The sequence below is a fragment of the Pygocentrus nattereri genome, chromosome 2 (assembly GCF_015220715.1).
Source record: "Pygocentrus nattereri isolate fPygNat1 chromosome 2, fPygNat1.pri, whole genome shotgun sequence".
NCBI classification, from domain to species: domain Eukaryota; kingdom Metazoa; phylum Chordata; class Actinopteri; order Characiformes; family Serrasalmidae; genus Pygocentrus; species Pygocentrus nattereri.
In genome coordinates, this window is record NC_051212.1 from 5268138 (window position 1) to 5295637 (window position 27500).

The 27500-nt window shown below is 42.9% G+C and overlaps 1 protein-coding gene across 3 annotated transcripts in view; it reads right to left on the minus strand.

Annotated features, from left to right (window-relative positions):
• sorcs2 (sortilin-related VPS10 domain containing receptor 2) overlaps nt 1–27500 on the minus strand; it is a 473194-nt gene that overhangs the window by 58409 nt on the left and 387285 nt on the right. For all 3 annotated transcript variants that reach the window (XM_037547570.1, XM_037547568.1, XM_037547564.1), the window contains exons 9-12: nt 18595–18774; nt 11260–11406; nt 5949–6051; nt 370–446 (exon numbers count right to left, since the gene is read on the minus strand). In XM_037547570.1, the coding sequence (XP_037403467.1) occupies nt 370–446; nt 5949–6051; nt 11260–11406; nt 18595–18774 (507 nt within the window). The remainder of the gene's footprint in view (nt 1–369; nt 447–5948; nt 6052–11259; nt 11407–18594; nt 18775–27500) is intronic.

Genomic DNA, 27500 nt, shown 5'->3' on the forward strand with positions numbered 1-27500 from the left:
TCAGGTGTGTTTCAGTACCTCAGGTGTGTCTCAGATGTGTCCAAGTGTGTCACGGGTGTCTCAGTATCTCAGATATGTCTCAGGGGTGTCTCAGTGTCCCAAGTGTGTTTCAGTTTCCCCAAGTGTGTCTCAGTTGTGTCTCAGGTGTGTCTCAATGTCTTACGTGTGTTTCATTACTTCAGGTGTGTCTCAGAGTAGTCTCAGATGTGTCTCAGTCATGTCTCAGGTGTGTCTATGGTGTGTCTCCGTGTCTCACTGTCTATCAGTGTCTCAGCATGTCTTAGAGTTTTGGGTGTGCCTTAGTGTGACTCAGAATCTAAAGTGTGTGTTTAACTGTGTCTCAGTGTCTCAGATGTGCCTCCCTCTCACCTGTCTCCATGTTCTTCCAGAGTCTGAGGTAATGTACATCTCCTCCTTATACTCAACCAGCTGAGAACCAAGATTACCTGAAGGAAAGAGAAACAAAGTAGAAAGAGGAAGTAAATGAGGGAAAGAAAAACAGAAAAATAAAGAAACAATGAGGGGGTAAAGGTTGGCAGTCTCTCAAAGTCCAACAATTAAATGAATTCTCTCTCTCTCTCTCTCTCTCTCTCTCTCTCTCTCTCTCTCTCTCTCTCTCTGTGGTCAGATTGAAATGTACAGTTTTAGAGAAGTTTACAGTCCCTCTATTCAGGCGAATACCTACATTTAGAGCCGGTTATTCATTCAGTCTAATGAGAAACTGTAGAACAGACTCGGTTTATATCACAATACCTACATTTAGAGTCGGTTATTCATTCAGTCTAATGAGAAACTGTAGAACAGACTCGGTTTATATCACAATACCTACATTTAGAGTCAGTTATTCATTCAGCCTAATGAGAAGCTGTAGAACAGACTCGGTTTATATCACAATACCTACATTTAGAGTCGGTTATTCATTCAGTCTAATGAGAAGCTGTAGAACGGACTCGGTTTATATCACAATACCTACATTTAGAGTCGGTTATTCATTCAGTCTAATGAGAAACTGTAGAACGGACTCGGTTTATATCACAATACCTACATTTAGAGTCAGTTATTCATTCAGCCTAACGAGAAACTGTAGAACAGACTCAGTTTATATCACAATACCTACATTTAGAGCCGGTTATTCATTCAGCCTAATGAGAAACTGTAGAACGGACTCGGTTTATATCACAATACCTACATTTAGAGCCGGTTATTCATTCAGTCTAATGAGAAACTGTAGAACGGACTCGGTTTATATCACAATACCTACATTTAGAGTCGGTTATTCATTCAGCCTAATGAGAAACTGTAGAACGGACTCGGTTTATATCACAATACCTACATTTAGAGCCGGTTATTCATTCAGCCTAATGAGAAACTGTAGAACGGACTCGGTTTATTTCACAATACCTACATTTAGAGCCGGTTATTCATTCAGTCTAACGAGAAACTGTAGAACGGACTCGGTTTATATCACAATACCTACATTTAGAGCCGGATATTCATTCAGCCTAATGAGAAACTGTAGAACGGACTCGGTTTATTTCACAATACCTACATTTAGAGCCGGTTATTCATTCAGCCTAATGAGAAACTGTAGAACGGACTCGGTTTATATCACAATACCTACATTTAGAGTCGGTTATTCATTCAGTCTAATGAGAAGCTGTAGAACGGACTCGGTTTATATCACAATACCTACATTTAGAGTCGGTTATTCATTCAGCCTAATGAGAAGCTGTAGAACGGACTCGGTTTATATCACAATACCTACATTTAGAGTCGGTTATTCATTCAGCCTAATGAGAAACTGTAGAACGGACTCGGTTTATATCACAATACCTACATTTAGAGCCGGTTATTCATTCAGCCTAATGAGAAACTGTAGAACGGACTCGGTTTATATCACAATACCTACATTTAGAATCGGTTATTCATTCAGTCTAATGAGAAACTGTAGAACGGACTCGGTTTATATCACAATACCTACATTTAGAGCCGGTTATTCATTCAGCCTAATGAGAAACTGTAGAACGGACTCGGTTTATTTCACAATACCTACATTTAGAACCGGTTATTCATTCAGCCTAATGAGAAACTGTAGAACGGACTCGGTTTATATCACAATACCTACATTTAGAGTCAGTTATTCATTCAGTCTAATGAGAAACTGTAGAACGGACTCGGTTTATATCACAATACCTACATTTAGAGCCGGTTATTCATTCAGCCTAATGAGAAACTGTAGAACAGACTCGGTTTATATCACAATACCTACATTTAGAGCCGGTTATTCATTCAGCCTAATGAGAAACTGTAGAACAGACTCGGTTTATATCACAATACCTACATTTAGAGCCGGTTATTCATTCAGCCTAATGAGAAACTGTAGAACGGACTCGGTTTATATCACAATACCTACATTTAGAGTCGGTTATTCATTCAGTCTAATGAGAAACTGTAGAACGGACTCGGTTTATATCACAATACCTACATTTAGAGCCGGTTATTCATTCAGCCTAATGAGAAACTGTAGAACAGACTCGGTTTATATCACAATACCTACATTTAGAGTCGGTTATTCATTCAGCCTAATGAGAAACTGTAGAACGGACTCGGTTTATATCACAATACCTACATTTAGAGTCGGTTATTCATTCAGCCTAATGAGAAACTGTAGAACGGACTCGGTTTATATCACAATACCTACATTTAGAGTCGGTTATTCATTCAGCCTAATGAGAAACTGTAGAACGGACTCGGTTTATATCACAATACCTACATTTAGAGTCGGTTATTCAATCAGTCTAATGAGAAACTGTAGAACGGACTCGGTTTATATCACAATAACTACATTTAGAGTCGGTTATTCATTCAGTCTAATGAGAAACTGTAGAACGGACTCGGTTTATATCACAATACCTACATTTAGAGTCGGTTATTCATTCAGCCTAATGAGAAACTGTAGAACGGACTCGGTTTATATCACAATACCTACATTTAGAGTCGGTTATTCATTCAGCCTAATGAGAAACTGTAGAACGGACTCGGTTTATATCACAATACCTACATTTAGAGTCGGTTATTCATTCAGCCTAATGAGAAACTGTAGAACGGACTCGGTTTATATCACAATACCTACATTTAGAGTCGGTTATTCATTCAGTCTAATGAGAAACTGTAGAACGGACTCGGTTTATATCACAATACCTACATTTAGAGTCGGTTATTCATTCAGTCTAATGAGAAACTGTAGAACGGACTCGGTTTATATCACAATACCTACATTTAGAGTCGGTTATTCATTCAGCCTAATGAGAAACTGTAGAACAGACTCGGTTTATATCACAATACCTACATTTAGAGCCGGTTATTCATTCAGTCTAATGAGAAACTGTAGAACGGACTCGGTTTATATCACAATACCTACATTTAGAGTCGGTTATTCATTCAGTCTAATGAGAAACTGTAGAACGGACTCGGTTTATATCACAATACCTACATTTAGAGTCGGTTATTCATTCAGTCTAATGAGAAACTGTAGAACGGACTCGGTTTATATCACAATACCTACATTTAGAGTCGGTTATTCATTCAGTCTAACGAGAAACTGTAGAACGGACTCGGTTTATATCACAATACCTACATTTAGAGTCGGTTATTCATTCAGCCTAACGAGAAACTGTAGAACGGACTCGGTTTATATCACAATACCTACATTTAGAGTCGGTTATTCATTCAGTCTAACGAGAAACTGTAGAACGGACTCGGTTTATATCACAATACCTACATTTAGAGTCGGTTATTCATTCAGCCTAACGAGAAACTGTAGAACGGACTCGGTTTATATCACAATACCTACATTTAGAGGCGGTTATTCATTCAGTCTAACGAGAAACTGTAGAACTGACTCGGTTAATATCACAATACCTACATTTAGAGTCGGTTATTCATTCAGTCTAATGAGAAACTGTAGAACGGACTCGGTTTATATCACAATACCTACATTTAGAGTCGGTTATTCATTCAGTCTAATGAGAAACTGTAGAACGGACTCGGTTTATATCACAATACCTACATTTAGAGTCGGTTATTCATTCAGTCTAATGAGAAACTGTAGAACTGTCTCGGTTTATAGTTTAAAGTGGGTTACCAACTCATCTATAAGGGTCTATTTTAATTTAAAATGCATGTTTACTTATTCATTTCCTTAACTTTGCTGCTTCTTTATTGCTGCTGCTTCGCTCTCTAATCATTATTAACTCTATTACATTGTGTCTCATCTTGTACCTGTGCTGGAAATACAGCTTGTAAAGCAGTGCATGCCAATAAAGCATATTAAACCGATGTAATGCACTGCGATTAGATTCCAGGATCTATTAGCTCGTGTTCATGATTATAATTCTATTATTTTAGCAATTTAATTATTGATCCGCTTCATCATCATAAGGTCTCCCCTTGCTCTCTCGCTGCACAATGAGGAGAGTCCTATTAGATTTCAATTATGTTCTGACAAACGAGTTTTTAAACTAGCTGTGATTGAATGAGCTCATCTCCACATGCAGTCCAGCTGTGGTCCGAATGGTGGAGCCTGTGGAGTCTGCATTACTGCTTTTGATGGCAAAAACTGTGTGTGTGTCCAACATCAGTCTAATGCCGAAGTGGCAGATCTGAGTGAGAGTCTAACGTCCTTTCACATGCAGCCCTAATCACTTAGGCCTTGGATACATGACTGAGCATCTAATAGAAGCTGCAGGATGAGTTGAGTGAAGCTTGAAATACAGTCGAATTACCTTCCAGGTGCTGAGAGGCTGAGAGTTTTTACTGAATTGGGAAAATCTGCTTCTAGTTACAGCACCATCTGTTTAGCAGAAGCGAGTTGGAATTCAACCATTTTACTTGATTTTTCCAGACTTTTAATATTATTTTGGTATGTTTTGGTTACATTTTACCTGTTGTTTCACTTTAATTTATTTTTTTTATTCTTTTTAGTTACTTATTAAGCTTCTATACTGCTGGAATTTAGTAGTTTATTGATTTCTTTACTTTTTTCCTATCGAATTTTTGCACTATGATTACTATTACTTTTTAGCACTTGTACATTTTTTTTCTATCCACCATCTCAGAATAATACAATCCCTGATCTCGGTTTTGGCGCGGCCACATTGTAAATAAGGGTCTCCTTCCACGTACTCCAAGTTTAAATAAAAAAAAAAGGCTGATTGAAAAGATGCCCCTGACCTGTGAAAGTGACACCTGATATCCTAAAAGAGTGAAGCATGTTTTCTGTGCATTTCCAAATAAAAGAAGTTAAAATCAGTCACTGTGTTGTTGCCAGTGTATCTGTTGTGGTGGTTTATGAAAATAAAATGTTTATTTACTAACATAACTACATATAGACTATGTCAACACAAATATCTACTTCTGCAAATCAAGTCATCAAAGGTAAGACATAAATAGACCATAAACAACATGACAGTATATTTAGCCTGGGATAAATGACCGTTTAGATTGGTAAGCATGCTGGTGTTATGCTGGTGTTTAAACATAGTGAAGTGGCCCTCACTGAGGTATAAGCTGAGCCTGTGTTGAGCAGAAATGTGCTCTATAGTGACGAGAATGGCAGTGTTGGTTCATGTGAGGCCTGTGTTCTTGTTGATGTGTTCAGTCTTGTGTTTGTATTGCAGCTGGTTAGGGATACTGACTGTACTGTTTGGCTGAAATCTGAAAAAAACGCTGCCTGGTCTGATGAACTCCAGACCAGCGTCTTCAGGGGGAACAGAGATCAGTTCCCAGGGTTTGACAATAGCTCATATTTCACATTTTGTCCAAATGTACTGAACTCTCAGTGCAAACTGCCCCGGGTTTGGAAAGACCAAAGGTGAGACTGATTAAGGAACACCTGTCTTCACACCTGGAGAACGCTGTTCAGGGTGAATGTGCAGTGGGAGACTCACCTGCACCCATGATGAGTCCGGGGGCAGAGTCTTTAGTGTGAACAGTTCCAGATACATACGGATTATCAGCCCATCTCAGGTGGAGGTGAAGGTGACAGTCTGGCTATGGAGGGAAAGAGAGAGAAAAAAAAGTGTGGATAAAAACATGGATGAGAAAAAGAAGAAAAAAAGAGAAGAGAGACAGAAAAAAGAAAGAGAGAGTGACAAAGAATGGGAATAAATTATATATATATATATTTAAAGAGAGAGAGAGAAAAAAGGGTAAATAAAGAAAGAGGGAAAAGGATAAAAAGGTAGTGAGGGGAAAGGGGAGAGAAAAAGAAAGACTTTTTGTTTGTATTAGTCACGATGATCTGAGACCAACTCGCTGTTCCACCTCGACTGCTTCGGATGACCAGCGCAGACAGGTCACCCACTGAAACGGCCTCTTTAAGAGGAGCTCAGACGAGGACTTCTGTGATGGGAAACGGTCACAGGCAGTCGAGCAGGTGCAGATAGTTCTGGATTCGGATTCGTTATCACACTGTGCTGTACTGCCCGGTGGAAAAACTCTATTAGCTGTAACAGCATGTTAAAAATGACCCCTCCTCCACCCGTGTGGAGGCAGTACTGTAGCCTGACCAGCTCTCTCTCTCTCTCTCTCTCTCTTTCTCTGAGCTTCTGAATGGTGCTATATTACAGACAGCAGAAGGGTGTTCAATCCCTTAAATGGCCAGAGTCCACCAGCAGGCCCAAAGTTTTATTACACACTTCTATAACCTAAAAATAGCTCAGCTAGTTTGCATTAAAGTCCCTTAGTAAGCCAGGGAGTTAAAATAATATATTCTGTGACTTATTAACAACTTAGTCATTAACAACACTTATGATTAAAAACCTACTTTTGCAATACAAGTGGTTTTTTTTTTGTTTTGTCTTTTTTAAGAGTGAATCTGGAGAAACATGAAAATTCACTGAATATATTGCTATAGGAAAAGAACAGCATCAACTGAACATTATACACTCGTTAACATATTTACTAATCTGTACTATGTACTCCCACTTTGTTTATATGTCCATAAATACTAGATGTTGCACTACCACTTTATTAATATGTACACCATGGTTGGTATAGTGCAGTGGGTAATATCTGTGCCTTCAGTGCTGTAGACTGGGGTTCAGACCCCTGCTTGGGTAAGCACCCTACACTATACCAATAACAGTCCTTGGGCAAGACTCCCAACACCACCTTCACCTACCTGTGTAAACTGATCAAATCTTAAGTCGCTCTGGATAAGAGTGTCTGCTAAATAATAATAAATACTGCATGTTGTGCTGCCTTTTTGTTTATACATCAATATATTTTGCTTATAGCACTGCCACTGTTTATACATCCATGTATATTGCATATTGCACTGCTGTTTTATTTAAACATATATATACACTTTATATTTCCAAAAGTATTCACTCAGGTGTTCCGATCACTTCCGACAGGTGTATAAAGCCGAGCCCCTAGGCCTGCAGACTGCTTCTACAGACATTAGTGAAAGAATGGGTCGCTCTCAGGAGCTCAGTGAATTCCAGCGTGGTACCGTGATCGGACGCCACCTGTGCAGCAAGTCCAGTCGTGAAATTTCCTCACTACTAAATATTCCACAGTCCACTGTCAGTGGGATTATAACAAAGTGGAAGCGATTGGGAACGACAGCAACTCAGCCACGAAGTGGTCGGCCACGTAAAATGACAGAGCGGTCAGCGGATGCTGAGGGGCATAGTGAGCAGAGGTCACCAACTTTCTGCAGAGTCAATCACTACAGACCTCCAAACTTCATGTGGCCTTCAGATCAGCTCAAGAACAGTGTAGAGAGCTTCACGGAATGGGTTTCCATGGCCGAGCAGCTGCATCCAAGCCTTACATCACCAAGCGCAATGCAAAGCGTGGAATGCAGTGGAGTAAAGCGCCGCCACTGGACTCTAGAGCAGTGGAGACGTGTTCTCTGGAGTGACCAATCACGCTTCTCCATCTGGCAATCCAATAGACGAGTCTGGGTTTGGCGGTTGCCAGGAGACGGTACTTGTCTGACTGCATTGTGCTGAGTGTAAAGTTTGGTGGAGGGGGGATCATGGTGTGGGGTTGCTTTTCAGGAGTTGGGCTCGGCCCCTTAGTTCCAGTGAAAGGAGCTCTTAAAGCTTCAGCACCAAGAGATTTTGGACAATTTCATGTTCCCAACTTTGTGGGAACAGTTTGGGGACGACCCCTTCCTGTTCCAACATGACTGCACAGCAGTGCACAAAGCAGGTCCATAAAGACACGGATGAGCCAGTTTGGTGTGGAAGAACTTGAATGGCCTGCACAGAGTCCTGACCTCAAGCCGACAGAACACCTTTGGGATGAAGTAGAGTGGAGACTGAGAGCCAGACCTTCTCGTCCAACATCAGTGTCTGACCAACTGTTTTGGTTTGAACAGTTTAAACAGTTTGAAGTTGGTTGCTTTTCTAAGTGAAAATAAGTTAAAACATCCTCTACAATTTTCTGCCCCTTATTGTACAAGATATCTATTTCTATATATATATATACACAATGAAATAAATGCAGAATAACTTGTACAGTCCACATTTCACGTTAAGATTTTTTTTACCAGTATGTAAAATTCAGTGAATAAACTGTAACTGTGCATTAAAATGTGCAGAAGTGTGTTCTTTGTAGATGTTTTAACTTATTCACGCTTAGAAAAATCAATAAAGACATGGAATGTGACCAGGGGTGTTCAAACTTTTGCACAGGACCGTATGTGTCCATTGCATAACACATGATTTTGTACAGGGCTACACCGGCGTCTGCACGCTTAGCCCACATGAATCATGAAACTCAGTAACCGAGCAGCTCTTCATCTCCGCTCGCCAGCCGGCAGAGATAACAGGGGTCGGCACCCGCTACCTCTCCACCACCCACGATGCCTTGCGGCAGTCAAACTCCAGGCTGAGAGGGGTCGTTGGGTTTGCGAGTCTGTTTGTGACCGTGGACAGACAGGACGCCCACGTACAGCCTGGAGAACAGAGCGCTAATGCAGGAACTGGACGGGATGGAGTTTAGAGGACGTCACTGTAAAGGATCAAGGGGTGTTGCTGTGAATCAGGCTCTGCTTCTTCATCTGCTCTTTCCTCCTGCATTTATTTATAGAGCACTTTTCACAGCGGTGGAAGCTCCAGGTGCTTTACGGACAGGTGATGTTTCACACGCAGGTCATTCTACGGAAACGTCCTTTTTGTGTCGCCAACATTTACAGATATATTACACTTCAAAAAAATGTTAGGGTTACAATTTAATTCTATTGTAAAATAAAGTTATTTTAACAATTCGACCTTTCTGAGCCTCAACTTATCAAGAGTGGTTTTTAAATAAACTTTATATAATCCTAAGCACCACAGAGGAGCTCGTCCTCGCAGTCATGTGTGAAAGCTGAGGCGATATTCTGGAGAAAAAAGGTGTTTTTCTGCTATTTTAACTTCTAAATATGACTAAGAAATACATCAATAAAATGACAAAGAAAACAAAAGCCAAATCAATAACACAAAATATATAATAAAAGTCCCCCGGGAGTCGCGTCACTGGTGTTACCTCATACCATAAAATCTCTCATTTTGAAATAAAAGTCACACCGATGACGTCACTCAACTTCCTTTGACCTGTTTTCTGAGGATCCATGAAGAAAAGCTCATGGTGAGTCCACTGTGTGTCTCAGTTCTCAGAGATCTTCTCACTCATGATCTCATATGAAGCTCTCAGCTGACGTTACTGGTGTGACCGACTTTATTCTGCGGTAAAAGTGAAACAACGGAAGATAAATGGATTAAATTCCATGTTTTAGTGGATGTTCCAGGATGGACCACAATGTGGTTTGATGTTCTACAGCAGCCGTTTAGTAAAACACATTGATCATTAAAAACGTCTCTGGTGTTTCCTTTATTATGTGTAACACCGATGACGATCGGTAAGAAAAGTGGACGTTTCTGTAGAGTGACTCATGTCCTCTTTATAGTTCTCTTACATTGTGAACATGAAAAGAACTGGGGTCGTTTGCAGTTGGTTCCCACTTTTGGCTGAACGAATGTACAGGACAGATGTTTCCACATATACACTATATGGACAAAAGTATTGGGACACTCTTCCTAATGATTGAGTTCAGGTGTTTCAGCCACCCCCATTGATAAAGTGAAGCACATAGTCATGCAGTCTTGAAAGTCAAACACTGGCAGTAGAGGTTCGCACAGATGAGCTCCGAGACTTCAAACATGGCACTGTTATAGGATGCCACCTCTGCCACAAGGCAGTTTGTGAGATCTGCCCCAGCCAACTGTAAGTGCTATTACTGTATAATGGAAGCCGCTGAGTGCTGAAGTGCACAGTGCCTTCACTACAGAGTGAAGAAGAGTGGAGGAACTTGACTGGCCCTCACAGAGTCCAGAACTCAACCCCATTAAACACATTGGGGATGAACTAGAGCAGGGACTGTGAGCCAGGCCCTCTCGTCCAACATCAGTGTCTGACCTCACAAACGTTCTTCTGGATGAATGGACGAAAATTCCCACAGACCCTCTCTGAAATCTTGTAGAAGCTTCCCAGAAGAGTGGAAGCTGTTAGAGCTGCAAAGGGGGACCAACTCTATACTAAAGCCTTTGAGTAGGACGTCAGAAAAGCTCCTGGGGGTGTACTGTCTAGGTGTCCCAATACTTTTGTCCATATAATGTAGCTCTTTTAAATGAACTGAATTGAGTTCTTTTAAGGAACGAGCTGCAAATGACCTGTGTTTACAGTGTAAATGAACCATAAAGAGGTTTTCTTTCTGGTCCTTTTTAGCACTGATGAGATCTCGGACCACTTCTTGTTCAGACCCCACTCCATTAAAACTCAGACCCCTTTCACACCGCTCACAGCGTGCACAGTGCTCGTGAAGTGGGCAGCGTTCTCTGATGAAACTTACCTTTCGGCTACCAGTACCAGGTTAGAAGCAGAGTAGCAGAGTCTCTCCACGTTTTCTGTATTTTACCGAAGGTGTTTGCAGAAGGTCTCTATCAGCAGGTCTAAGATCACGTGTTGGGACATTCTGTGATGTAAGCGGGTGCTTTAAGATCATTTAGAGCCTTAAAGGCTAGAAGTCAGTCCTGAGAGATACAGGTAGGCAAATGAACTACATCATTGTAGCACCAGCCTGGGGTATTTCACTAAACAGTAAGCCAAACAAAAAGCATCAGCTACCCGAGAAAAAGGCATGGAACCAGAAAACGCTGGAAAGAAAACGCTGAATCAGGACGTTGGACCGGGTGGAGCTTCTACCTGTTTGCAGGTGACAGGTTTGCCGTTCATGTCGGTGGTGGGAGGAGCCAGGGGTTCCCAGTCCCGCCCCTTATTAAAGGTGATGAGGGTCGTCACCTTTCCGTCTTCTTTCTGATTGGCTAGGAAGACACCCTTGATCCCGCGCACCTACAACAGACAAAGGGGAGTGTAGATTTAACGCCGGTGCTGAAGAGACACAGTGCTGCGCTGTGCTTAGAAGTCCCAGGTAACACTGGAGAAAACAAGACAGATCCATCAATATACATCAAGTTCTGCAGAGACTTTCAGTACCACCAGTAGAAGATGTTCTGTTCAAAATTTTATTTGCAGAAGTTCTTGTGTGCACCTTACATTCCATGTTTTTGACATCAAAACAAACAAAAATCAAAAGTGCTACCTTGACCAGGTTGGTACAACCTGAAAATCAGATGTAAATGTTACATTTTATTCATTATTCTAAATAAATAAAAAGAGCACACTCTTAAAAATAAAGGTGTCTAAAAGATTTCTTTGAAGCGACGGAGAGAAAATACTCCAAAAAACTAAACCTGATTGCATAACTACTGACCAGTTGTCCTTGAATATAGATGAATTTGACCTCTGTATTTAACCCACTCATGCAGTGAAAAACCCCCTACACACTAGAGGGCACTGAGCACACTTGCCCAGAGTGGTGGGCAGCCCTGTCCATGGCACCCGGGGAGCAGTTAGGAGGGAATTACTCAAGAGCACATCAATTATGTCCTATCGGCTGAACCGGTGACCACCTGGTCACAAGGCTGATTCCCTAACCTCCAGCCCACGACTACCCCTGTGTAGCTCATTTGATGTTTGGACCGTGCGGTAGGCTTTTAGCTAAAATAGATTAAAAAACGATCAAATACGTCAGTCAGGCATAACGTCCTGACCACCTCCTCGTTTCTACGCTCACTGTCCACTTTATCAGCTCCACTTACTGTATAGCTGCACTCTGTAGTTCTACAGTTACAGACTGTAGTCCATCTGTTTCTCTGATACTCTGTTACCCTGTTCTTCAGTGGTCAGGACCCCCATGGACCCTCACAGAGCAGGTACTATTTGGGTGGTGGATCATTCTCAGCACTGCAGTAACTCTGACGTGGTGGTGGTGTGTTAGTGTGTGTTGTGCTGGTATGAGTGGATCAGACACAGCAGTGCTGCTGGAGCTTTTAAGCACGGTGTCCACTCACTGTCCACTCTATTAGACACTCCTACCTTGTTGGTCCACCTAGTAGATGTAAAGTCAGAGACGACAGCTCATCTGCTGCTGCACAGTTTGTGTTGGTCATTCTCTCGTCTTTCATCAGTGGTCACTGGACGCTGCCCACAGGACGCTGTTGGCTGGATATTCCTGGTTGGTGGACTATTCTCAGTCCAGCAGTGACACTGAGGGGTTTAAAAACTCCAGCAACTCTGCTGTATCTGATCCACTCAAACCAGCGCAACACACACTACCACACCACCACGACGTCAGTGTTACTGCAGTGCTGAGAATGACCCACCAGCCAAATAGTACCTGCTCTGTGAGGTTCCATGGGGGTCCTGACCACTGTTTTATTTATTTAAAAGATATTTATTTACCCTCTCCAGCACACCTGGATCAACTCATTAGCTCGTTACAGACTGACCAGTGTGAAGTTTAGGAATAAGGCCAGGATTGAAACCGTCTCCATTCCGTTTCTTGTCAAAAATGCTGCAATGTTCCTGCCAGCTGTTCCATGTCTGCTTCTGCTGTAGCCCCCACAGGTCCCCCAAGTACAAGGCCAACTGACTACTTCAATATCTGTCCACCTCGGTCAATGTCCCTGCACTGGCCCCTGATCTCACATACAACCCTGATCCTTATTACATCTGGTATGTGCTGAATGACCTCACCTTTGGCTTCTCTCCAGGCCTCACTACTTCTCCACCTTTTCCCTCCTGCAAATATTCTGACACAGGCACATTATCACTGACCTGTCTGTTCTTCACAGCTCCACTAACCCACCCTGATTAGTCTGGGGCTCAGCCCAGCAATTTCCTCCCTGTTCAGCCCAATTTTGGTGATGTGCCTGGGATTTTTTGGAATGGAAAAATCCTACCTTGATCAAGGTATGAAGTACAGGGAGTCCTTCATGTCCAGGTCCCCCTTATTAAAGCCTTAGACCCCCTAAATGTCTCAAAAATCACAAAACCTATGCTATCATTGCTTAGCCATTTAACCCACAATCAGTGAGCTTCCGTTTTTGGTAATCTTGACTAACAAGAGCTGCAGCACTGCTCTGCCTCAAGGTGGCGATGTAGCAGACTGGTTCACCCAGTCGGTCCTTCATGCCACAGCAACTGTGACTATGGCCAGGATATCTGTGAAAATCTTCACAGTATGCTGTAACATATTTCTAAACATGAAAATTCACCCAATTTTCCAAGAATTTGGTGTAAAGAGTGACTGTTTGTCATTTCTCAAACTGAAGACAGAAGAGGAGACGAGTGAACATCTCAGTTAACATGGGAACCACACTAGAACAGAGCACTTCCATGAGAAGAACTGTTAACCCAAACATTCTGTCGATATTGAAGCTAGCATCAGCGCCGCTATGGTGAGTTAGCAGACAGCTGATGCTGGATTAGCAGGCCAACTGTGGACCCCTGAATACCAGGGGGCATTCCGCACTCTGACCATACCCACAGTCAACTCTTCTCTATTTGGAACCAACGTTCCTTTAAACCTCTAAATACTTCGCCTCATCCTCTGAGTTATGTGCAGCCGGTTTTCTCAATCCTGTCCACATTTGGACAGGCTGGAAAATCTCACAACAACCCCCTTCCTTGATTTAAGCTCACAACAGTCATTCCTGACTCGTCACAGTACAGACGTTGCAGAACCAAATTTCACAGTAGTTCCACCTGGAAACCTTCAGCTGTTTGCTATCAGCAAGTTAGCATTAGCTGGGGAGCCTTTTCTGCAGCACCAAATGATTTGGCCCATCAAAGATTCAGAACTACAGAGCTCCTGACTCCTGAGTTTGAGGTGTTTGAACAGTGAGTGAGAGGTGAGGGGCAGCTATTGGGGGTCAATACAAAGAGGGGATTTTAAGAAAAAAAACACAAGGTGAAGTTCCCAAAAGGCGAAACCATCAAAGCGCTGGCCCCGTCATTAGGCGATCGCAAGTTCGATCCCTGGTGATGCTACAGCCGTCCATGTCTAGGAGTCCAAGAGCACTCGCTCTCTCTCTGGGTGGGTAGGATACCTCGGGGGGACTATACAGCACTCAGTGGAACAAAATGTAACTTGTGCTCTTGTACAACACATTCTCCATCAATCTGTAAATGTAATGGTTCTACAGGGAGATTCACTCGAAAGAGGCCCCGAATATCCTGTAATAACTCTCACAGGGACGAAGTAATATGACTGAAACAACATGCATTGAGCTCCTCAGGACATGGAGCTTTGAACAAGCTGGGATGCCCCTGAGTCAGAGTGATGTGGTAGGCACCAGACAGCCATCGCGACGTTTGTAACTTCCAGGTGCAGACCCCCGTAGCCCTTCATGTTTCTGGCAGAAACTGGAGATCACTTCCAGCATTGCATGTAATGAAATCGATTACACATACGTTAAGATATGTAGCATATTTTTTAGTTCAGATTGATTCATCATACAACGGAGTTACAACAGAATACTCGGGGCCTCTTTCAAGTGAATCTCCCTGTATATCGAACCATTTTCTTTACAAAAGAGCCTCTTTAAAAGTGAACCACAAAAGAAAGAAAATCAAAGGAATGGACCATAACTTTGGCACTTCTCTTAGCCTCAGACATCCTGCTTTTTGGATATTTCTCAACAGGGTTTTGTGTAACCCTAGAAGCCATGTTTCTTCTCATATACCACGTTTCATGAAATGCTCAGCATCAGCCTTTTGACCCAACCTTCCATCCTTGCCTCTGTGATCTCACCGTCCTCTACACTGACCCACTGATCTTCACCATCAAACGCTGCAGGATGGCTGACCTTGGAAAGGACCACCTCTCTTTGCAAGTTCAAGCTAAAATCCATTCTCAGCAAGGAGAAACCTTCAACACACAAAATCCTCAACAGTAAGATCTGCTTCTCATTATGGGAACCTGTTCACTCATTTCTCCTCAGATTCCACATGCCTTTGCGGGAGGTTCTCTGACCGAGTGGTTACCTTCCAGAACAGTTTTCAGGTGCCGCATCTTTAGCCTCCTGACAGGGACCAACATCAGACAACTTCACAATCAGACAGCATCAACGTAATCCAGAGCCTGTCATCTCTAGTACCTGCTTCCTAACAGGTTGTAGAAGCTACAGCAGAACTACAGCTGAAGTTTCTCACTGCACAGTAAGTGCATCTTCACTTTCAAAATGACGTAATGAAAAAACTGTGGTTTGGGCCAGAAGTCTCAAGTCTTCACACTCAAGTCCCGAGTCAAAACAGTCAAGTCTCGATTCAAGTCCCGAGTCAGTACAGGCGAGTCAACAGTAGATTCCCAAGTCAACAGTCCTAATCTCCAAGTCCTGAACAAGTCAGTCTGCATTCTTTGGCTAATTTAAGGCCACAAGCCTGAATAATGATAATAGAACTACAGTACTATGACAGCATGTTAGTAGTCAGGCTGTATATTATTATCAGTTTTTTTATTGATTTTTTTTTTTTTTTTTTTACATTTTCTAACTGGAATATGTGGGCACACAGGATTAAAATAAAAACTAGTAAGCCAACTAAAAACAACAGCTCGCTTGAATTGGATTAAGATGACAAAGCGATGAGGTGAGAAAGCAAAACGACCAAACTGAGCAAAATTTACAGAAAAGACAGCAAAGCGCTGGTGAATGTTCAAAGTTCCACCATAAATGGTGCAGCAGTTACGTTCTGGTGTCTAACTGCTGCACTATTTAAGGCGGAATGACAAATTCCAATACGAATCTGACGAATAACAAGTCGACTTCAGCCTCGTGGTGAATTTTGTGCTTGTTTTATCTGCAGAAGTTCTATGTTTCTTCCACTTCTGGTCTCGAGTTTTTCCGAGTCACCAGGATGAAGTCTGAGTTAAAGTCCGAGTCGCTGGCGTTGAAGTCGAAGTCGGGTCGCAAGTCGCTCTTGATCTTCTCGAGTCGAGTCTCAAGTCATCTCAAGTCATCAAATCCATGACTTGAGCCCACACCTCTGGTTTAGGAGAATGACCACACCCATCCTCGATCCTACAAATCATCTTCTCTCATTCCTGTTTTCTGTGATTAAATGTTTGTATCCCATCACCATCCATCGCTCCCTGTTTATCTACATCCTCTCTTAGCTTCTCGGGCATCTCTGCAGCCATCTAGAAGATCTTCAGCTCAAGAGCTCCCCTTCCATTTACAGTCCTGTTCCACTGCATCAACCTCAAAAAGATGATAATAATAATAATAACAATAATAATAATAATAATAATCTGCACTTTCACAATAAAACAAGAAAAGAAATGAGTGTTATCCATTTAAGACCGTCTTAAAAAACAGAGAGGGAAACGGAGCTGTTGCTGAAACAGACTCCCCATGAAATCCAATTGGGATTTCCACCAAATCTCCAAGCACACACGCTGCCGCAGTCGTCTACAGTTTTCGGCGAACCGCGAGGAGAAAGCGGCGAGTGTTGAAGTCACATAAGGTCTCTGCTGTTTGTAGGAACTCGAACCCACTCAAACGCTGCAGGCTTATCGTCCTCAATGCAGAAAGCTACGCTCACTTACTACACCACACCAGCGGCATCCAACGCCGATCACTCTGCGGAACAGGATCGCTTCCAACCACAAACAAGCGCCTGACAAAAATGACTTCACATCCACAAGAAATGCATTAACCCACATGCAAACAAACTCAGCCCCCTACAAAGACCAGCACCCACACATATAGTATAGACACATTAGCATAAAAAGGCGTTTGGGCACCGAGGAGGAAAACCACGAAAGTGGATTCAGTAACACTTTGAAGTTCTAGATAGTTTCTACATCAGCTCTACTGACCATATAGGTGTAGTTCTACAGGTTAAGATTCCCTACAGGGCCCACCCTGATCAGTACTATTTGGGTGGTGGATCATTCTCAGCACTGCAGTAGCACTGACGTGGTGGTGGTGGTGTGTTAGTGTGTGTTGTGCTGATCTCAGTGGATCAGACACAGCAGTGCTGCTGCTGCACAGTTTGTGTTGGTCATCCTCTAGTCCTTCATCAGTGGTCACAGGACGCTGCTGGCTGGATATTTTTGGTTGGTGGGCTATTCTCAGTCCAGCAGCGACACTGAGGTGTTTAAAAACTCCAGCAGCACTGCCGTGTCTGATCCACTCAGACCAGCACAACACACACTAACACACCACCACCACGTCAGTGTTACTGCAGTGCTGAGAATGATCCACCACCCAAATGGTATCTGCTCTGTGAGGGTCCATGGGGGTCCTGACCACTGAAGAACAGGGTAACAGAGTATCAGAGAAACAGATGGACTACAGTCTGTAACTGTAGAACTACAGAGTGCAGCTATACAGTAAGTGGACCTGATAAAGTGGACAGTGAGCGTAGAAACGAGGAGGTGGCTTGTTGGTGTACATGCACTTCAGGCCAATACAAATCTTAGTCATTTTAATTCCATGCCCTTAAGTATTTCAGAGTGAAACATGAGTTTAAATACACGACGATCCCACTAAAGTCCATATGCAAATGTGTTGGCTGTGACATCACAAAAACAGGCTGTTTCTGCAACTTACTTTCCCTAGAGGGACTGCATGGACTGAGGAGTGAACTGCACCTTTTGAAGCTTTAACAGCGTTAAATGCTGCATCAGACTTACATTTCAGAAACTGCATGGAAAGTGTGCTTTTCCATCATACAGCCTTTCAGAGAACCCGGCGCCTGCGTGATGATTTAGACGTGAAGTTAACTCCCCAGCATGAGCTTCCATGTGCCATTTCCACTTGTTAGCTAAATTAGCTTTGTGCAAAACAAAGACTGTGTAAATATGAATTTACACTGGGCTATTGATTTAAGAGGTAATGCTATAGCCTCACAGCAAGAAGGGTCTGGGTTTGATTCCCCGGCCGGGTAACCAGGGTCCTCTCTGTGTGGAGTGTGCATGCTCTCCCTGTATGGGGTTCCTCCCACAGTTCAAAGACATGCACTTAGGCCAACTGGACACACTAAGTTGGCCCTAGGATGTGAGTGTGTATGACTGGGTGTCTGCCCTGCACTGGGATAGGCTCCAGGGCCCCCTGCAACCCAGGAGGATAAGCAGCTTGGAAAATGTGTGTGTTTGTGTGTATATATTGCTTTCAGATCAGAGTTCCTGACCTCCAGCACGTCGATGAGAACATTCTCTTCAGGCTGCTTGGTGCTGCGGACGTTTTCCAGAATGATAGAATAATAAACGCCCTGCGGATCCGACTCATACAAGTTGTACGTGTCCGTCTGGTACCACTCCTGCAGTGCCAGAAGGACCTGGTTTTCGTCTGTACTCACCACCTGCACGTCCTGCAGATAGGGAGAGAGAGAGAGAGAGGGAGAGAGAGAGAGAGGGAGAGGGAGAGAGAGAGAGAGGGAGAGAGAGAGAGGGAGAGAGAGAGAGAGAGAGAGAGAGAGAGAGAGAGAGAGAGGAATGTAAATTATTACGGCAAAGTATCTTAGAACAGCTATTAATGTCCCACACCAGCCCACAGGTAACACTGAAAAAGCCACAGCTCTGCCTCTTCAAATGAACATTTGTTACGATTTCCTTGCTGTTACTTGCATTTGGGGGCAAATTACACAGGATTAAATCAGGACAAGAGAATCACAGCACAATGATGGATAGTGTTTCGGTCTCTTTCTAGCCCAGCTTTATAAAAGTCATCATCCCAAACAAACAAAGTGGGCTACAAAGCCATAAAAGTTAAGCTATTGCGCCACTGTGCCCTTGGCAGGCCTTGCGTGCTTTAACATAAATGAACAGATGATTTAGGAATGTGCGTGGACAGAAAGGCTTGTGTCAGCAAACATTCAGAGTCACTCTAATCTCATCCATGTGAAGCTGCATCCAGAGACATGAAAGCTCCATGATGGCTTTCTTTTGTTGCGTAAGCTGGCCCGTATTTCAAGCGCTCTCCAATCGGAATAATAAAGCAGCACTGCAAAAATTTACATTTAAAATCAGCTTAGGTGTCCATCAGCGATCCAGCCCCAGCCAAAGCAATTAGACTAAGAAGTGGCAACTTTATCCAACTACTTAAAGCCGTAGTTTGGCCAAAACTCTAAAACAGCCCCCCCCACCCCCACCCACCGCCCTCTAGCCGTGTTTGCTGAGATTCGCTTTTTCGATAGCAGACAGACAGACAGACGGACAGACAGATAGATAGCCAGGCAGGCAGGTAGGCAGACAGATAGAGAAGTAGATAGATAGACAGATAAACAGATGGATAGATAGCCAGGCAGACAGGCAGGCAGACTGACAGACGGATAGACAGCCAGGCAGGCAGACAGACAGATAGATAGCCAGGCAGGCAGGCAGACAAACAGAGAGGTAGATAGACAGACAGACAGATAGATAACAAGGCAGGCAGGCAGACAGACAGGCAGACAGACGGATAGATAGCCAGGCAGGCAGGCAGGCAGGCAGACAGACAGACAGACGGATAGATAGCCAGGCAGGAAGGCAGGCATACAGGCAGAAAAACAGAGAGGTAGATAGATAGCAAGGCAGACAGACAGACAGACAGACAGGCAGACAGACAGGCAGGCAGACAGGCAGGCAGGCAGACAGACAGAAAGACAGGCAGGCAGACAGACAGACAGGCAGGCAGACAGACAGACAGGCAGGCAGACAGACAGACAGACAGGCAGACAGACAGACAGGCAGGCAGACAGACAGGCAGATCGACAGACAGACAAGACTATTTTAGCATTCAGATCCTGTTTGGCCTCAACCCTACACTGTAAACTATAACGCTGAGTTTACTTTATTAAGTTGGGAATCTGGTTGCCTCATTTTTACTAAGTAAATTAACATAATATTTCATCATCTATTGCTTTAATGCTGTAATACTGCAATGTACATTAAACACAGTGATGTCCCATTAACACAGAGCTTAAAACACAAATCTGTGAATATGTAAACAGAAAAGTCTACTTTGTTCAATACGTGTATGAAACAGAGTCAGCACTTTAAACTCCACAGATCATCTTCTGAAACACTTTAGGAGGACAAACAGGTCTAAACAGGGTCATGATGCTTTTAGTGCTGAAACTGTGACCCTCAGTGACCCGTTTCCACAGTGACAGAGAAATCAAGGACTTGATCTGGTAAAACACTGGTAACAGGTGCCTTTTGCTCCTTTGGTTACATTAGATTTCTAAATATAAGCTCTGCTCTCAGCGTTTGATGTGGTGGTGTTAGCATCATCCAAGCCATGTCCCCTGATAACGACATCATCCCATGTAATGACATCACCCGGCATCATAAGAGTGTCCCCTGATAATGACCTCATCTCAGTGTTGTCCCTTGACAGTGACATCATTATCTTTGTTTGTAGAGTTGACAGCCATGCTCTCATTCTGAACGCCAATGTGAAAGTGGGTCAGGCTTAATTTAGGCCTGGAACATGGAAAGCGTGTTAACACCCTGTGGCTAACAGTTATTCAGAGCAGCTCCCAGCATCCCTACAGGAGCATGAACAGCTTTTATCTAGAAAATGTGGGAGCAGCCTGTAGACAATGTCAGGAAAACTCCATAAGAGCATGTGGAAGAACCACTGAAAGGAACAAAGACTCAAAAGGAACATTCCTGGCGCCTCAAGCTACCTGTCCAGGGGTCAGATAGACCAAAGCTTTCTTAAGAAAAAACTTGCAAAGGTTCATAAAACAAAACAACTTTGCAAGTAGAAAGTGTAGAAGGTTACAGTGGAGAACGTGTAGAAGGTTACAGTGGAGAAAGTGTAGAAGGATACAGTGGAGAAAGTGTAGAAGGATACAGTGGAGAAAGTGTAGAAGGTTACAGTGGAGAAACTGTAGAAGGATACAGTGGAGAAAGTGTAGATGGTTACAGTGGAGAAAGTGTAGAAGGAGACAGAGGTGAAAGTGTAGAAGGGTACAGTGGAGAAAGTGTAGAAGGTTACAGTGGAGAAAGTGTAGAAGGATACAGTGGAGAAAGTGTAGATGGTTACAGTGGAGAAAGTGTAGAAGGATACAGTGGAGAAAGTGTAAAAGGTTACAGTGGAGAAAGTGTAGAAGGAGACAGCGGAGAAAGTGTAGAAGGATACAGCGGAGAAAGTGTAGAAGGTTACAGTGGAGAAAGTGTAGAAGGTTACAGTGGAGAAAGTGTAGAAGGTTACAGTGGAGAAAGTGTAGAAGGAGACAGTGGAGAAAGTGTAGAAGGTTACAGTGGAGAAAGTGTAGAAGGTTACAGTGGAGAAAGTGTAGAAGGTTACAGTGGAGAAAGTGTAGAAGGATACAGTGGAGAAAGTGTAGAAGGTTACAGTGGAGAAAGTGTAGAAGGATACAGTGGAGAAAGAGTAGAAGGATACAGTGGAGAAAGTGTAGAAGGATACAGTGGAGAAAGTGTAGAAGGATACAGTGGAGAAAGAGTAGAAGGATACAGTGGAGAAAGAGTAGAAGGATACAGTGGAGAAAGTGTAGAAGGATACAGTGGAGAAAGTGTAGAAGGAGACAGTGGAGAATGTGTAGAAGGATACAGTGGTGAAAGTGTAGAAGGTTACAGTGGAGAAAGTGTAGAAGGAGACAGTGGAGAAAGTGTAGAAGGTTACAGTGGAGAAAGTGTAGAAGGAGACAGTGGAGAAAGTGTAGAAGGAGACAGTGGAGAAAGTGTAGAAGGATACAGTGGTGAAAGTGTAGAAGGAGACAGTGGAGAAAGTGTAGAAGGATACAGTGGTGAAAGTGTAGAAGGTTACAGTGGAGAAAGAGTAGAAGGTTACAGTGGAGAAAGCGTATAAGGATACAGTGGAGAAAGCGTAGAAGGAGACAGTGGAGAAAGCGTAGAAGGATACAGTGGAGAAAGCGTAGAAGGTTACAGTGGAGAAAGCGTAGAAGGTTACAGTGGAGAAAGTGTAGAAGGAGACAGTGGAGAAAGTGTAGAAGGATACAGTGGATAAAGTGTAGAAGGATACAGTGGATAAAGTGTAGAAGGATACAGTGGAGAAAGTGTAGAAGGATACAGTGGATAAAGTGTAGAAGGATACAGTGGAGAAAGTGTAGAAGGTTACAGTGGAGAAAGTGTAGAAGGTTACAGTGGAGAAAGTGTAGAAGGAGACAGTGGAGAAAGTGTAGAAGGAGACAGTGGAGAAAGTGTAGAAGGATACAGTGGAGAAAGTGTAGAAGGATACAGTGGAGAAAGAGTAGAAGGATACAGCGGAGAAAGAGTAGAAGGATACAGTGGAGAAAGAGTAGAAGGATACAGTGGAGAAAGTGTAGAAGGATACAGTGGAGAAAGTGTAGAAGGAGACAGTGGAGAATGTGTAGAAGGATACAGTGGTGAAAGTGTAGAAGGTTACAGTGGAGAAAGTGTAGAAGGAGACAGTGGAGAAAGTGTAGAAGGTTACAGTGGAGAAAGTGTAGAAGGAGACAGTGGAGAAAGTGTAGAAGGAGACAGTGGAGAAAGTGTAGAAGGATACAGTGGTGAAAGTGTAGAAGGAGACAGTGGAGAAAGTGTAGAAGGATACAGTGGTGAAAGTGTAGAAGGTTACAGTGGAGAAAGAGTAGAAGGTTACAGTGGAGAAAGTGTATAAGGATACAGTGGAGAAAGCGTAGAAGGAGACAGTGGAGAAAGCGTAGAAGGATACAGTGGAGAAAGCGTAGAAGGTTACAGTGGAGAAAGCGTAGAAGGTTACAGTGGAGAAAGTGTAGAAGGAGACAGTGGAGAAAGTGTAGAAGGATACAGTGGATAAAGTGTAGAAGGATACAGTGGATAAAGTGTAGAAGGATACAGTGGAGAAAGTGTAGAAGGATACAGTGGATAAAGTGTAGAAGGATACAGTGGAGAAAGTGTAGAAGGAGACAGAGGTGAAAGTGTAGAAGGGTACAGTGGAGAAAGTGTAGAAGGTTACAGTGGAGAAAGTGTAGAAGGATACAGTGGAGAAAGTGTAGATGGTTACAGTGGAGAAAGTGTAGAAGGATACAGTGGAGAAAGTGTAAAAGGTTACAGTGGAGAAAGTGTAGAAGGAGACAGCGGAGAAAGTGTAGAAGGATACAGCGGAGAAAGTGTAGAAGGTTACAGTGGAGAAAGTGTAGAAGGTTACAGTGGAGAAAGTGTAGAAGGTTACAGTGGAGAAAGTGTAGAAGGAGACAGTGGAGAAAGTGTAGAAGGTTACAGTGGAGAAAGTGTAGAAGGTTACAGTGGAGAAAGTGTAGAAGGATACAGTGGAGAAAGTGTAGAAGGTTACAGTGGAGAAAGTGTAGAAGGATACAGTGGAGAAAGAGTAGAAGGATACAGTGGAGAAAGTGTAGAAGGATACAGTGGAGAAAGTGTAGAAGGATACAGTGGAGAAAGAGTAGAAGGATACAGTGGAGAAAGAGTAGAAGGATACAGTGGAGAAAGTGTAGAAGGATACAGTGGAGAAAGTGTAGAAGGAGACAGTGGAGAATGTGTAGAAGGATACAGTGGTGAAAGTGTAGAAGGTTACAGTGGAGAAAGTGTAGAAGGAGACAGTGGAGAAAGTGTAGAAGGTTACAGTGGAGAAAGTGTAGAAGGAGACAGTGGAGAAAGTGTAGAAGGAGACAGTGGAGAAAGTGTAGAAGGATACAGTGGTGAAAGTGTAGAAGGAGACAGTGGAGAAAGTGTAGAAGGATACAGTGGTGAAAGTGTAGAAGGTTACAGTGGAGAAAGAGTAGAAGGTTACAGTGGAGAAAGTGTATAAGGATACAGTGGAGAAAGCGTAGAAGGAGACAGTGGAGAAAGCGTAGAAGGATACAGTGGAGAAAGCGTAGAAGGTTACAGTGGAGAAAGCGTAGAAGGTTACAGTGGAGAAAGTGTAGAAGGAGACAGTGGAGAAAGTGTAGAAGGATACAGTGGATAAAGTGTAGAAGGATACAGTGGATAAAGTGTAGAAGGATACAGTGGAGAAAGTGTAGAAGGATACAGTGGATAAAGTGTAGAAGGATACAGTGGAGAAAGTGTAGAAGGTTACAGTGGAGAAAGTGTAGAAGGTTACAGTGGAGAAAGTGTAGAAGGAGACAGTGGAGAAAGTGTAGAAGGAGACAGTGGAGAAAGTGTAGAAGGATACAGTGGAGAAAGTGTAGAAGGATACAGTGGAGAAAGAGTAGAAGGATACAGTGGAGAAAGAGTAGAAGGATACAGTGGAGAAAGAGTAGAAGGATACAGTGGAGAAAGAGTAGAAGGATACAGTGGAGAAAGTGTAGAAGGATACAGTGGAGAAAGTGTAGAAGGAGACAGTGGAGAATGTGTAGAAGGATACAGTGGTGAAAGTGTAGAAGGTTACAGTGGAGAAAGTGTAGAAGGATACAGTGGAGAAAGTGTAGAAGGTTACAGTGGAGAAAGTGTAGAAGGAGACAGTGGAGAAAGTGTAGAAGGAGACAGTGGAGAAAGTGTAGAAGGATACAGTGGTGAAAGTGTAGAAGGAGACAGTGGAGAAAGTGTAGAAGGATACAGTGGTGAAAGTGTAGAAGGTTACAGTGGAGAAAGAGTAGAAGGTTACAGTGGAGAAAGTGTAGAAGGAGACAGTGGAGAAAGTGTAGAAGGAGACAGTGGAGAAAGTGTAGAAGGATACAGTGGTGAAAGTGTAGAAGGATACAGTGGATAAAGTGTAGAAGGATACAGTGGAGAAAGTGTAGAAGGATACAGTGGATAAAGTGTAGAAGGATACAGTGGAGAAAGTGTAGAAGGTTACAGTGGAGAAAGTGTAGAAGGTTACAGTGGAGAAAGTGTAGAAGGAGACAGTGGAGAAAGTGTAGAAGGAGACAGTGGAGAAAGTGTAGAAGGTTACAGTGGAGAAAGTGTAGAAGGTTACAGTGGAGAAAGTGTAGAAGGATACAGTGGAGAAAGTGTAGAAGGTTACAGTGGAGAAAGTGTAGAAGGTTACAGTGGAGAAAGTGTAGAAGGATACAGTGGAGAAAGTGTAGAAGGATACAGTGGAGAAAGTGTAGAAGGTTACAGTGGAGAAAGTGTTGAAGGTTACAGTGGAGAAAGTGTAGAAGGTTACAGTGGAGAAAGTGTAGAAGGATACAGTGGAGAAAGTGTAGAAGGTTACAGTGGAGAAAGTGTAGAAGGTTACAGTGGAGAAAGTGTAGAAGGTTACAGTGGAGAAAGAGTAGAAGGTTACAGTGGAGAAAGTGTAGAAGGTTACAGTGGAGAAAGAGTAGAAGGTTACAGTGGAGAAAGTGTAGAAGGTTACAGTGGAGAAAGAGTAGAAGGTTACAGTGGAGAAAGAGTAGAAGGATACAGTGGAGAAAGAGTAGAAGGATACAGTGGAGAAAGTGTAGAAGGATACAGTGGAGAAAGAGTAGAAGGTTACAGTGGAGAAAGAGTAGAAGGATACAGTGGAGAAAGAGTAGAAGGATACAGTGGAGAAAGAGTAGAAGGTTACAGTGGAGAAAGTGTAGAAGGTTACAGTGGAGAAAGAGTAGAAGGTTACAGTGGAGAAAGTGTAGAAGGTTACAGTGGAGAAAGAGTAGAAGGTTACAGTGGAGAAAGTGTAGAAGGTTACAGTGGAGAAAGAGTAGAAGGTTACAGTGGAGAAAGTGTAGAAGGTTACAGTGGAGAAAGAGTAGAAGGATACAGTGGAGAAAGAGTAGAAGGTTACAGTGGAGAAAGAGTAGAAGGATACAGTGGAGAAAGAGTAGAAGGATACAGTGGAGAAAGTGTAGAAGGATACAGTGGAGAAAGTGTAGAAGGTTACAGTGGAGAAAGTGTAGAAGGAGACAGTGGAGAAAGTGTAGAAGGTTACAGTGGAGAAAGTGTAGAAGGTTACAGTGGAGAAAGTGTAGAAGGAGACAGTGGAGAAAGTGTAGAAGGATACAGTGGAGAAAGTGTAGAAGGTTACAGTGGAGAAAGTGTAGAAGGTTACAGTGGAGAAAGTGTAGAAGGAGACAGTGGAGAAAGTGTAGAAGGATACAGTGGAGAAAGTGTAGAAGGTTACAGTGGAGAAAGTGTAGAAGGTTACAGTGGAGAAAGAGTAGAAGGATACAGTGGAGAAAGAGTAGAAGGATACAGTGGAGAAAGTGTAGAAGGATACAGTGGAGAAAGTGTAGAAGGATACAGTGGAGAAAGTGTAGAAGGTTACAGTGGAGAAAGTGTAGAAGGTTACAGTGGAGAAAGTGTAGAAGGTTACAGTGGAGAAAGAGTAGAAGGTTACAGTGGAGAAAGTGTAGAAGGATACAGTGGAGAAAGTGTAGAAGGTTACAGTGGAGAAAGTGTAGAAGGAGACAGTGGAGAAAGTGTAGAAGGAGACAGTGGAGAAAGTGTAGAAGGTTACAGTGGAGAAAGTGTAGAAGGTTACAGTGGAGAAAGAGTAGAAGGATACAGTGGAGAAAGTGTAGAAGGAGACAGTGGAGAAAGTGTAGAAGGTTACAGTGGAGAAAGTGTAGAAGGTTACAGTGGAGAAAGAGTAGAAGGTTACAGTGGAGAAAGTGTAGAAGGAGACAGTGGAGAAAGTGTAGAAGGTTACAGTGGAGAAAGTTTGGAAGGTTACAGTGGAGAAAGTGTAGAAGGTTACAGTGGAGAAAGAGTAGAAGGTTACAGTGGAGAAAGTGTAGAAGGTGTCAGTCACCAAAAAAATATAATAATAATAATAAATATATAAATAAATAAATACAAATCCACAGCTAGTCCCCAGAAACGATAAAAGCAAACAGTTGCGTTAAAAGACTCAAACATGCCAATCCTCAGGCTAAATGAACAATGTGGGTACATGATGGCGTAACCATAGAAACGGTGTAATTCTAATACCAGAGTACACACATGCCAATGTAATTATTAGCTCTAAAAATGAACACAGTAATTAAGTTTAAGTCAGGAAGCCTCGCGTACGCCGCACATTCGCACTGAGCCGTCAAGAGGAACAGTAATACAACATTTTCAATGATTTACATCCTAATCAGAGAGGAATTCTTCTCTGAAATGACACCAATGATGCAATAACGCCTGAAAGACCCCAACAGTGGGAGCATTGATTGAAAGAGGGAAGTCTGTTCACTCTCGGAGAAACGGCAGGAGAGAAAGTGTGAGGATTCTGAAACAAATGATGGGAAGAAACAAA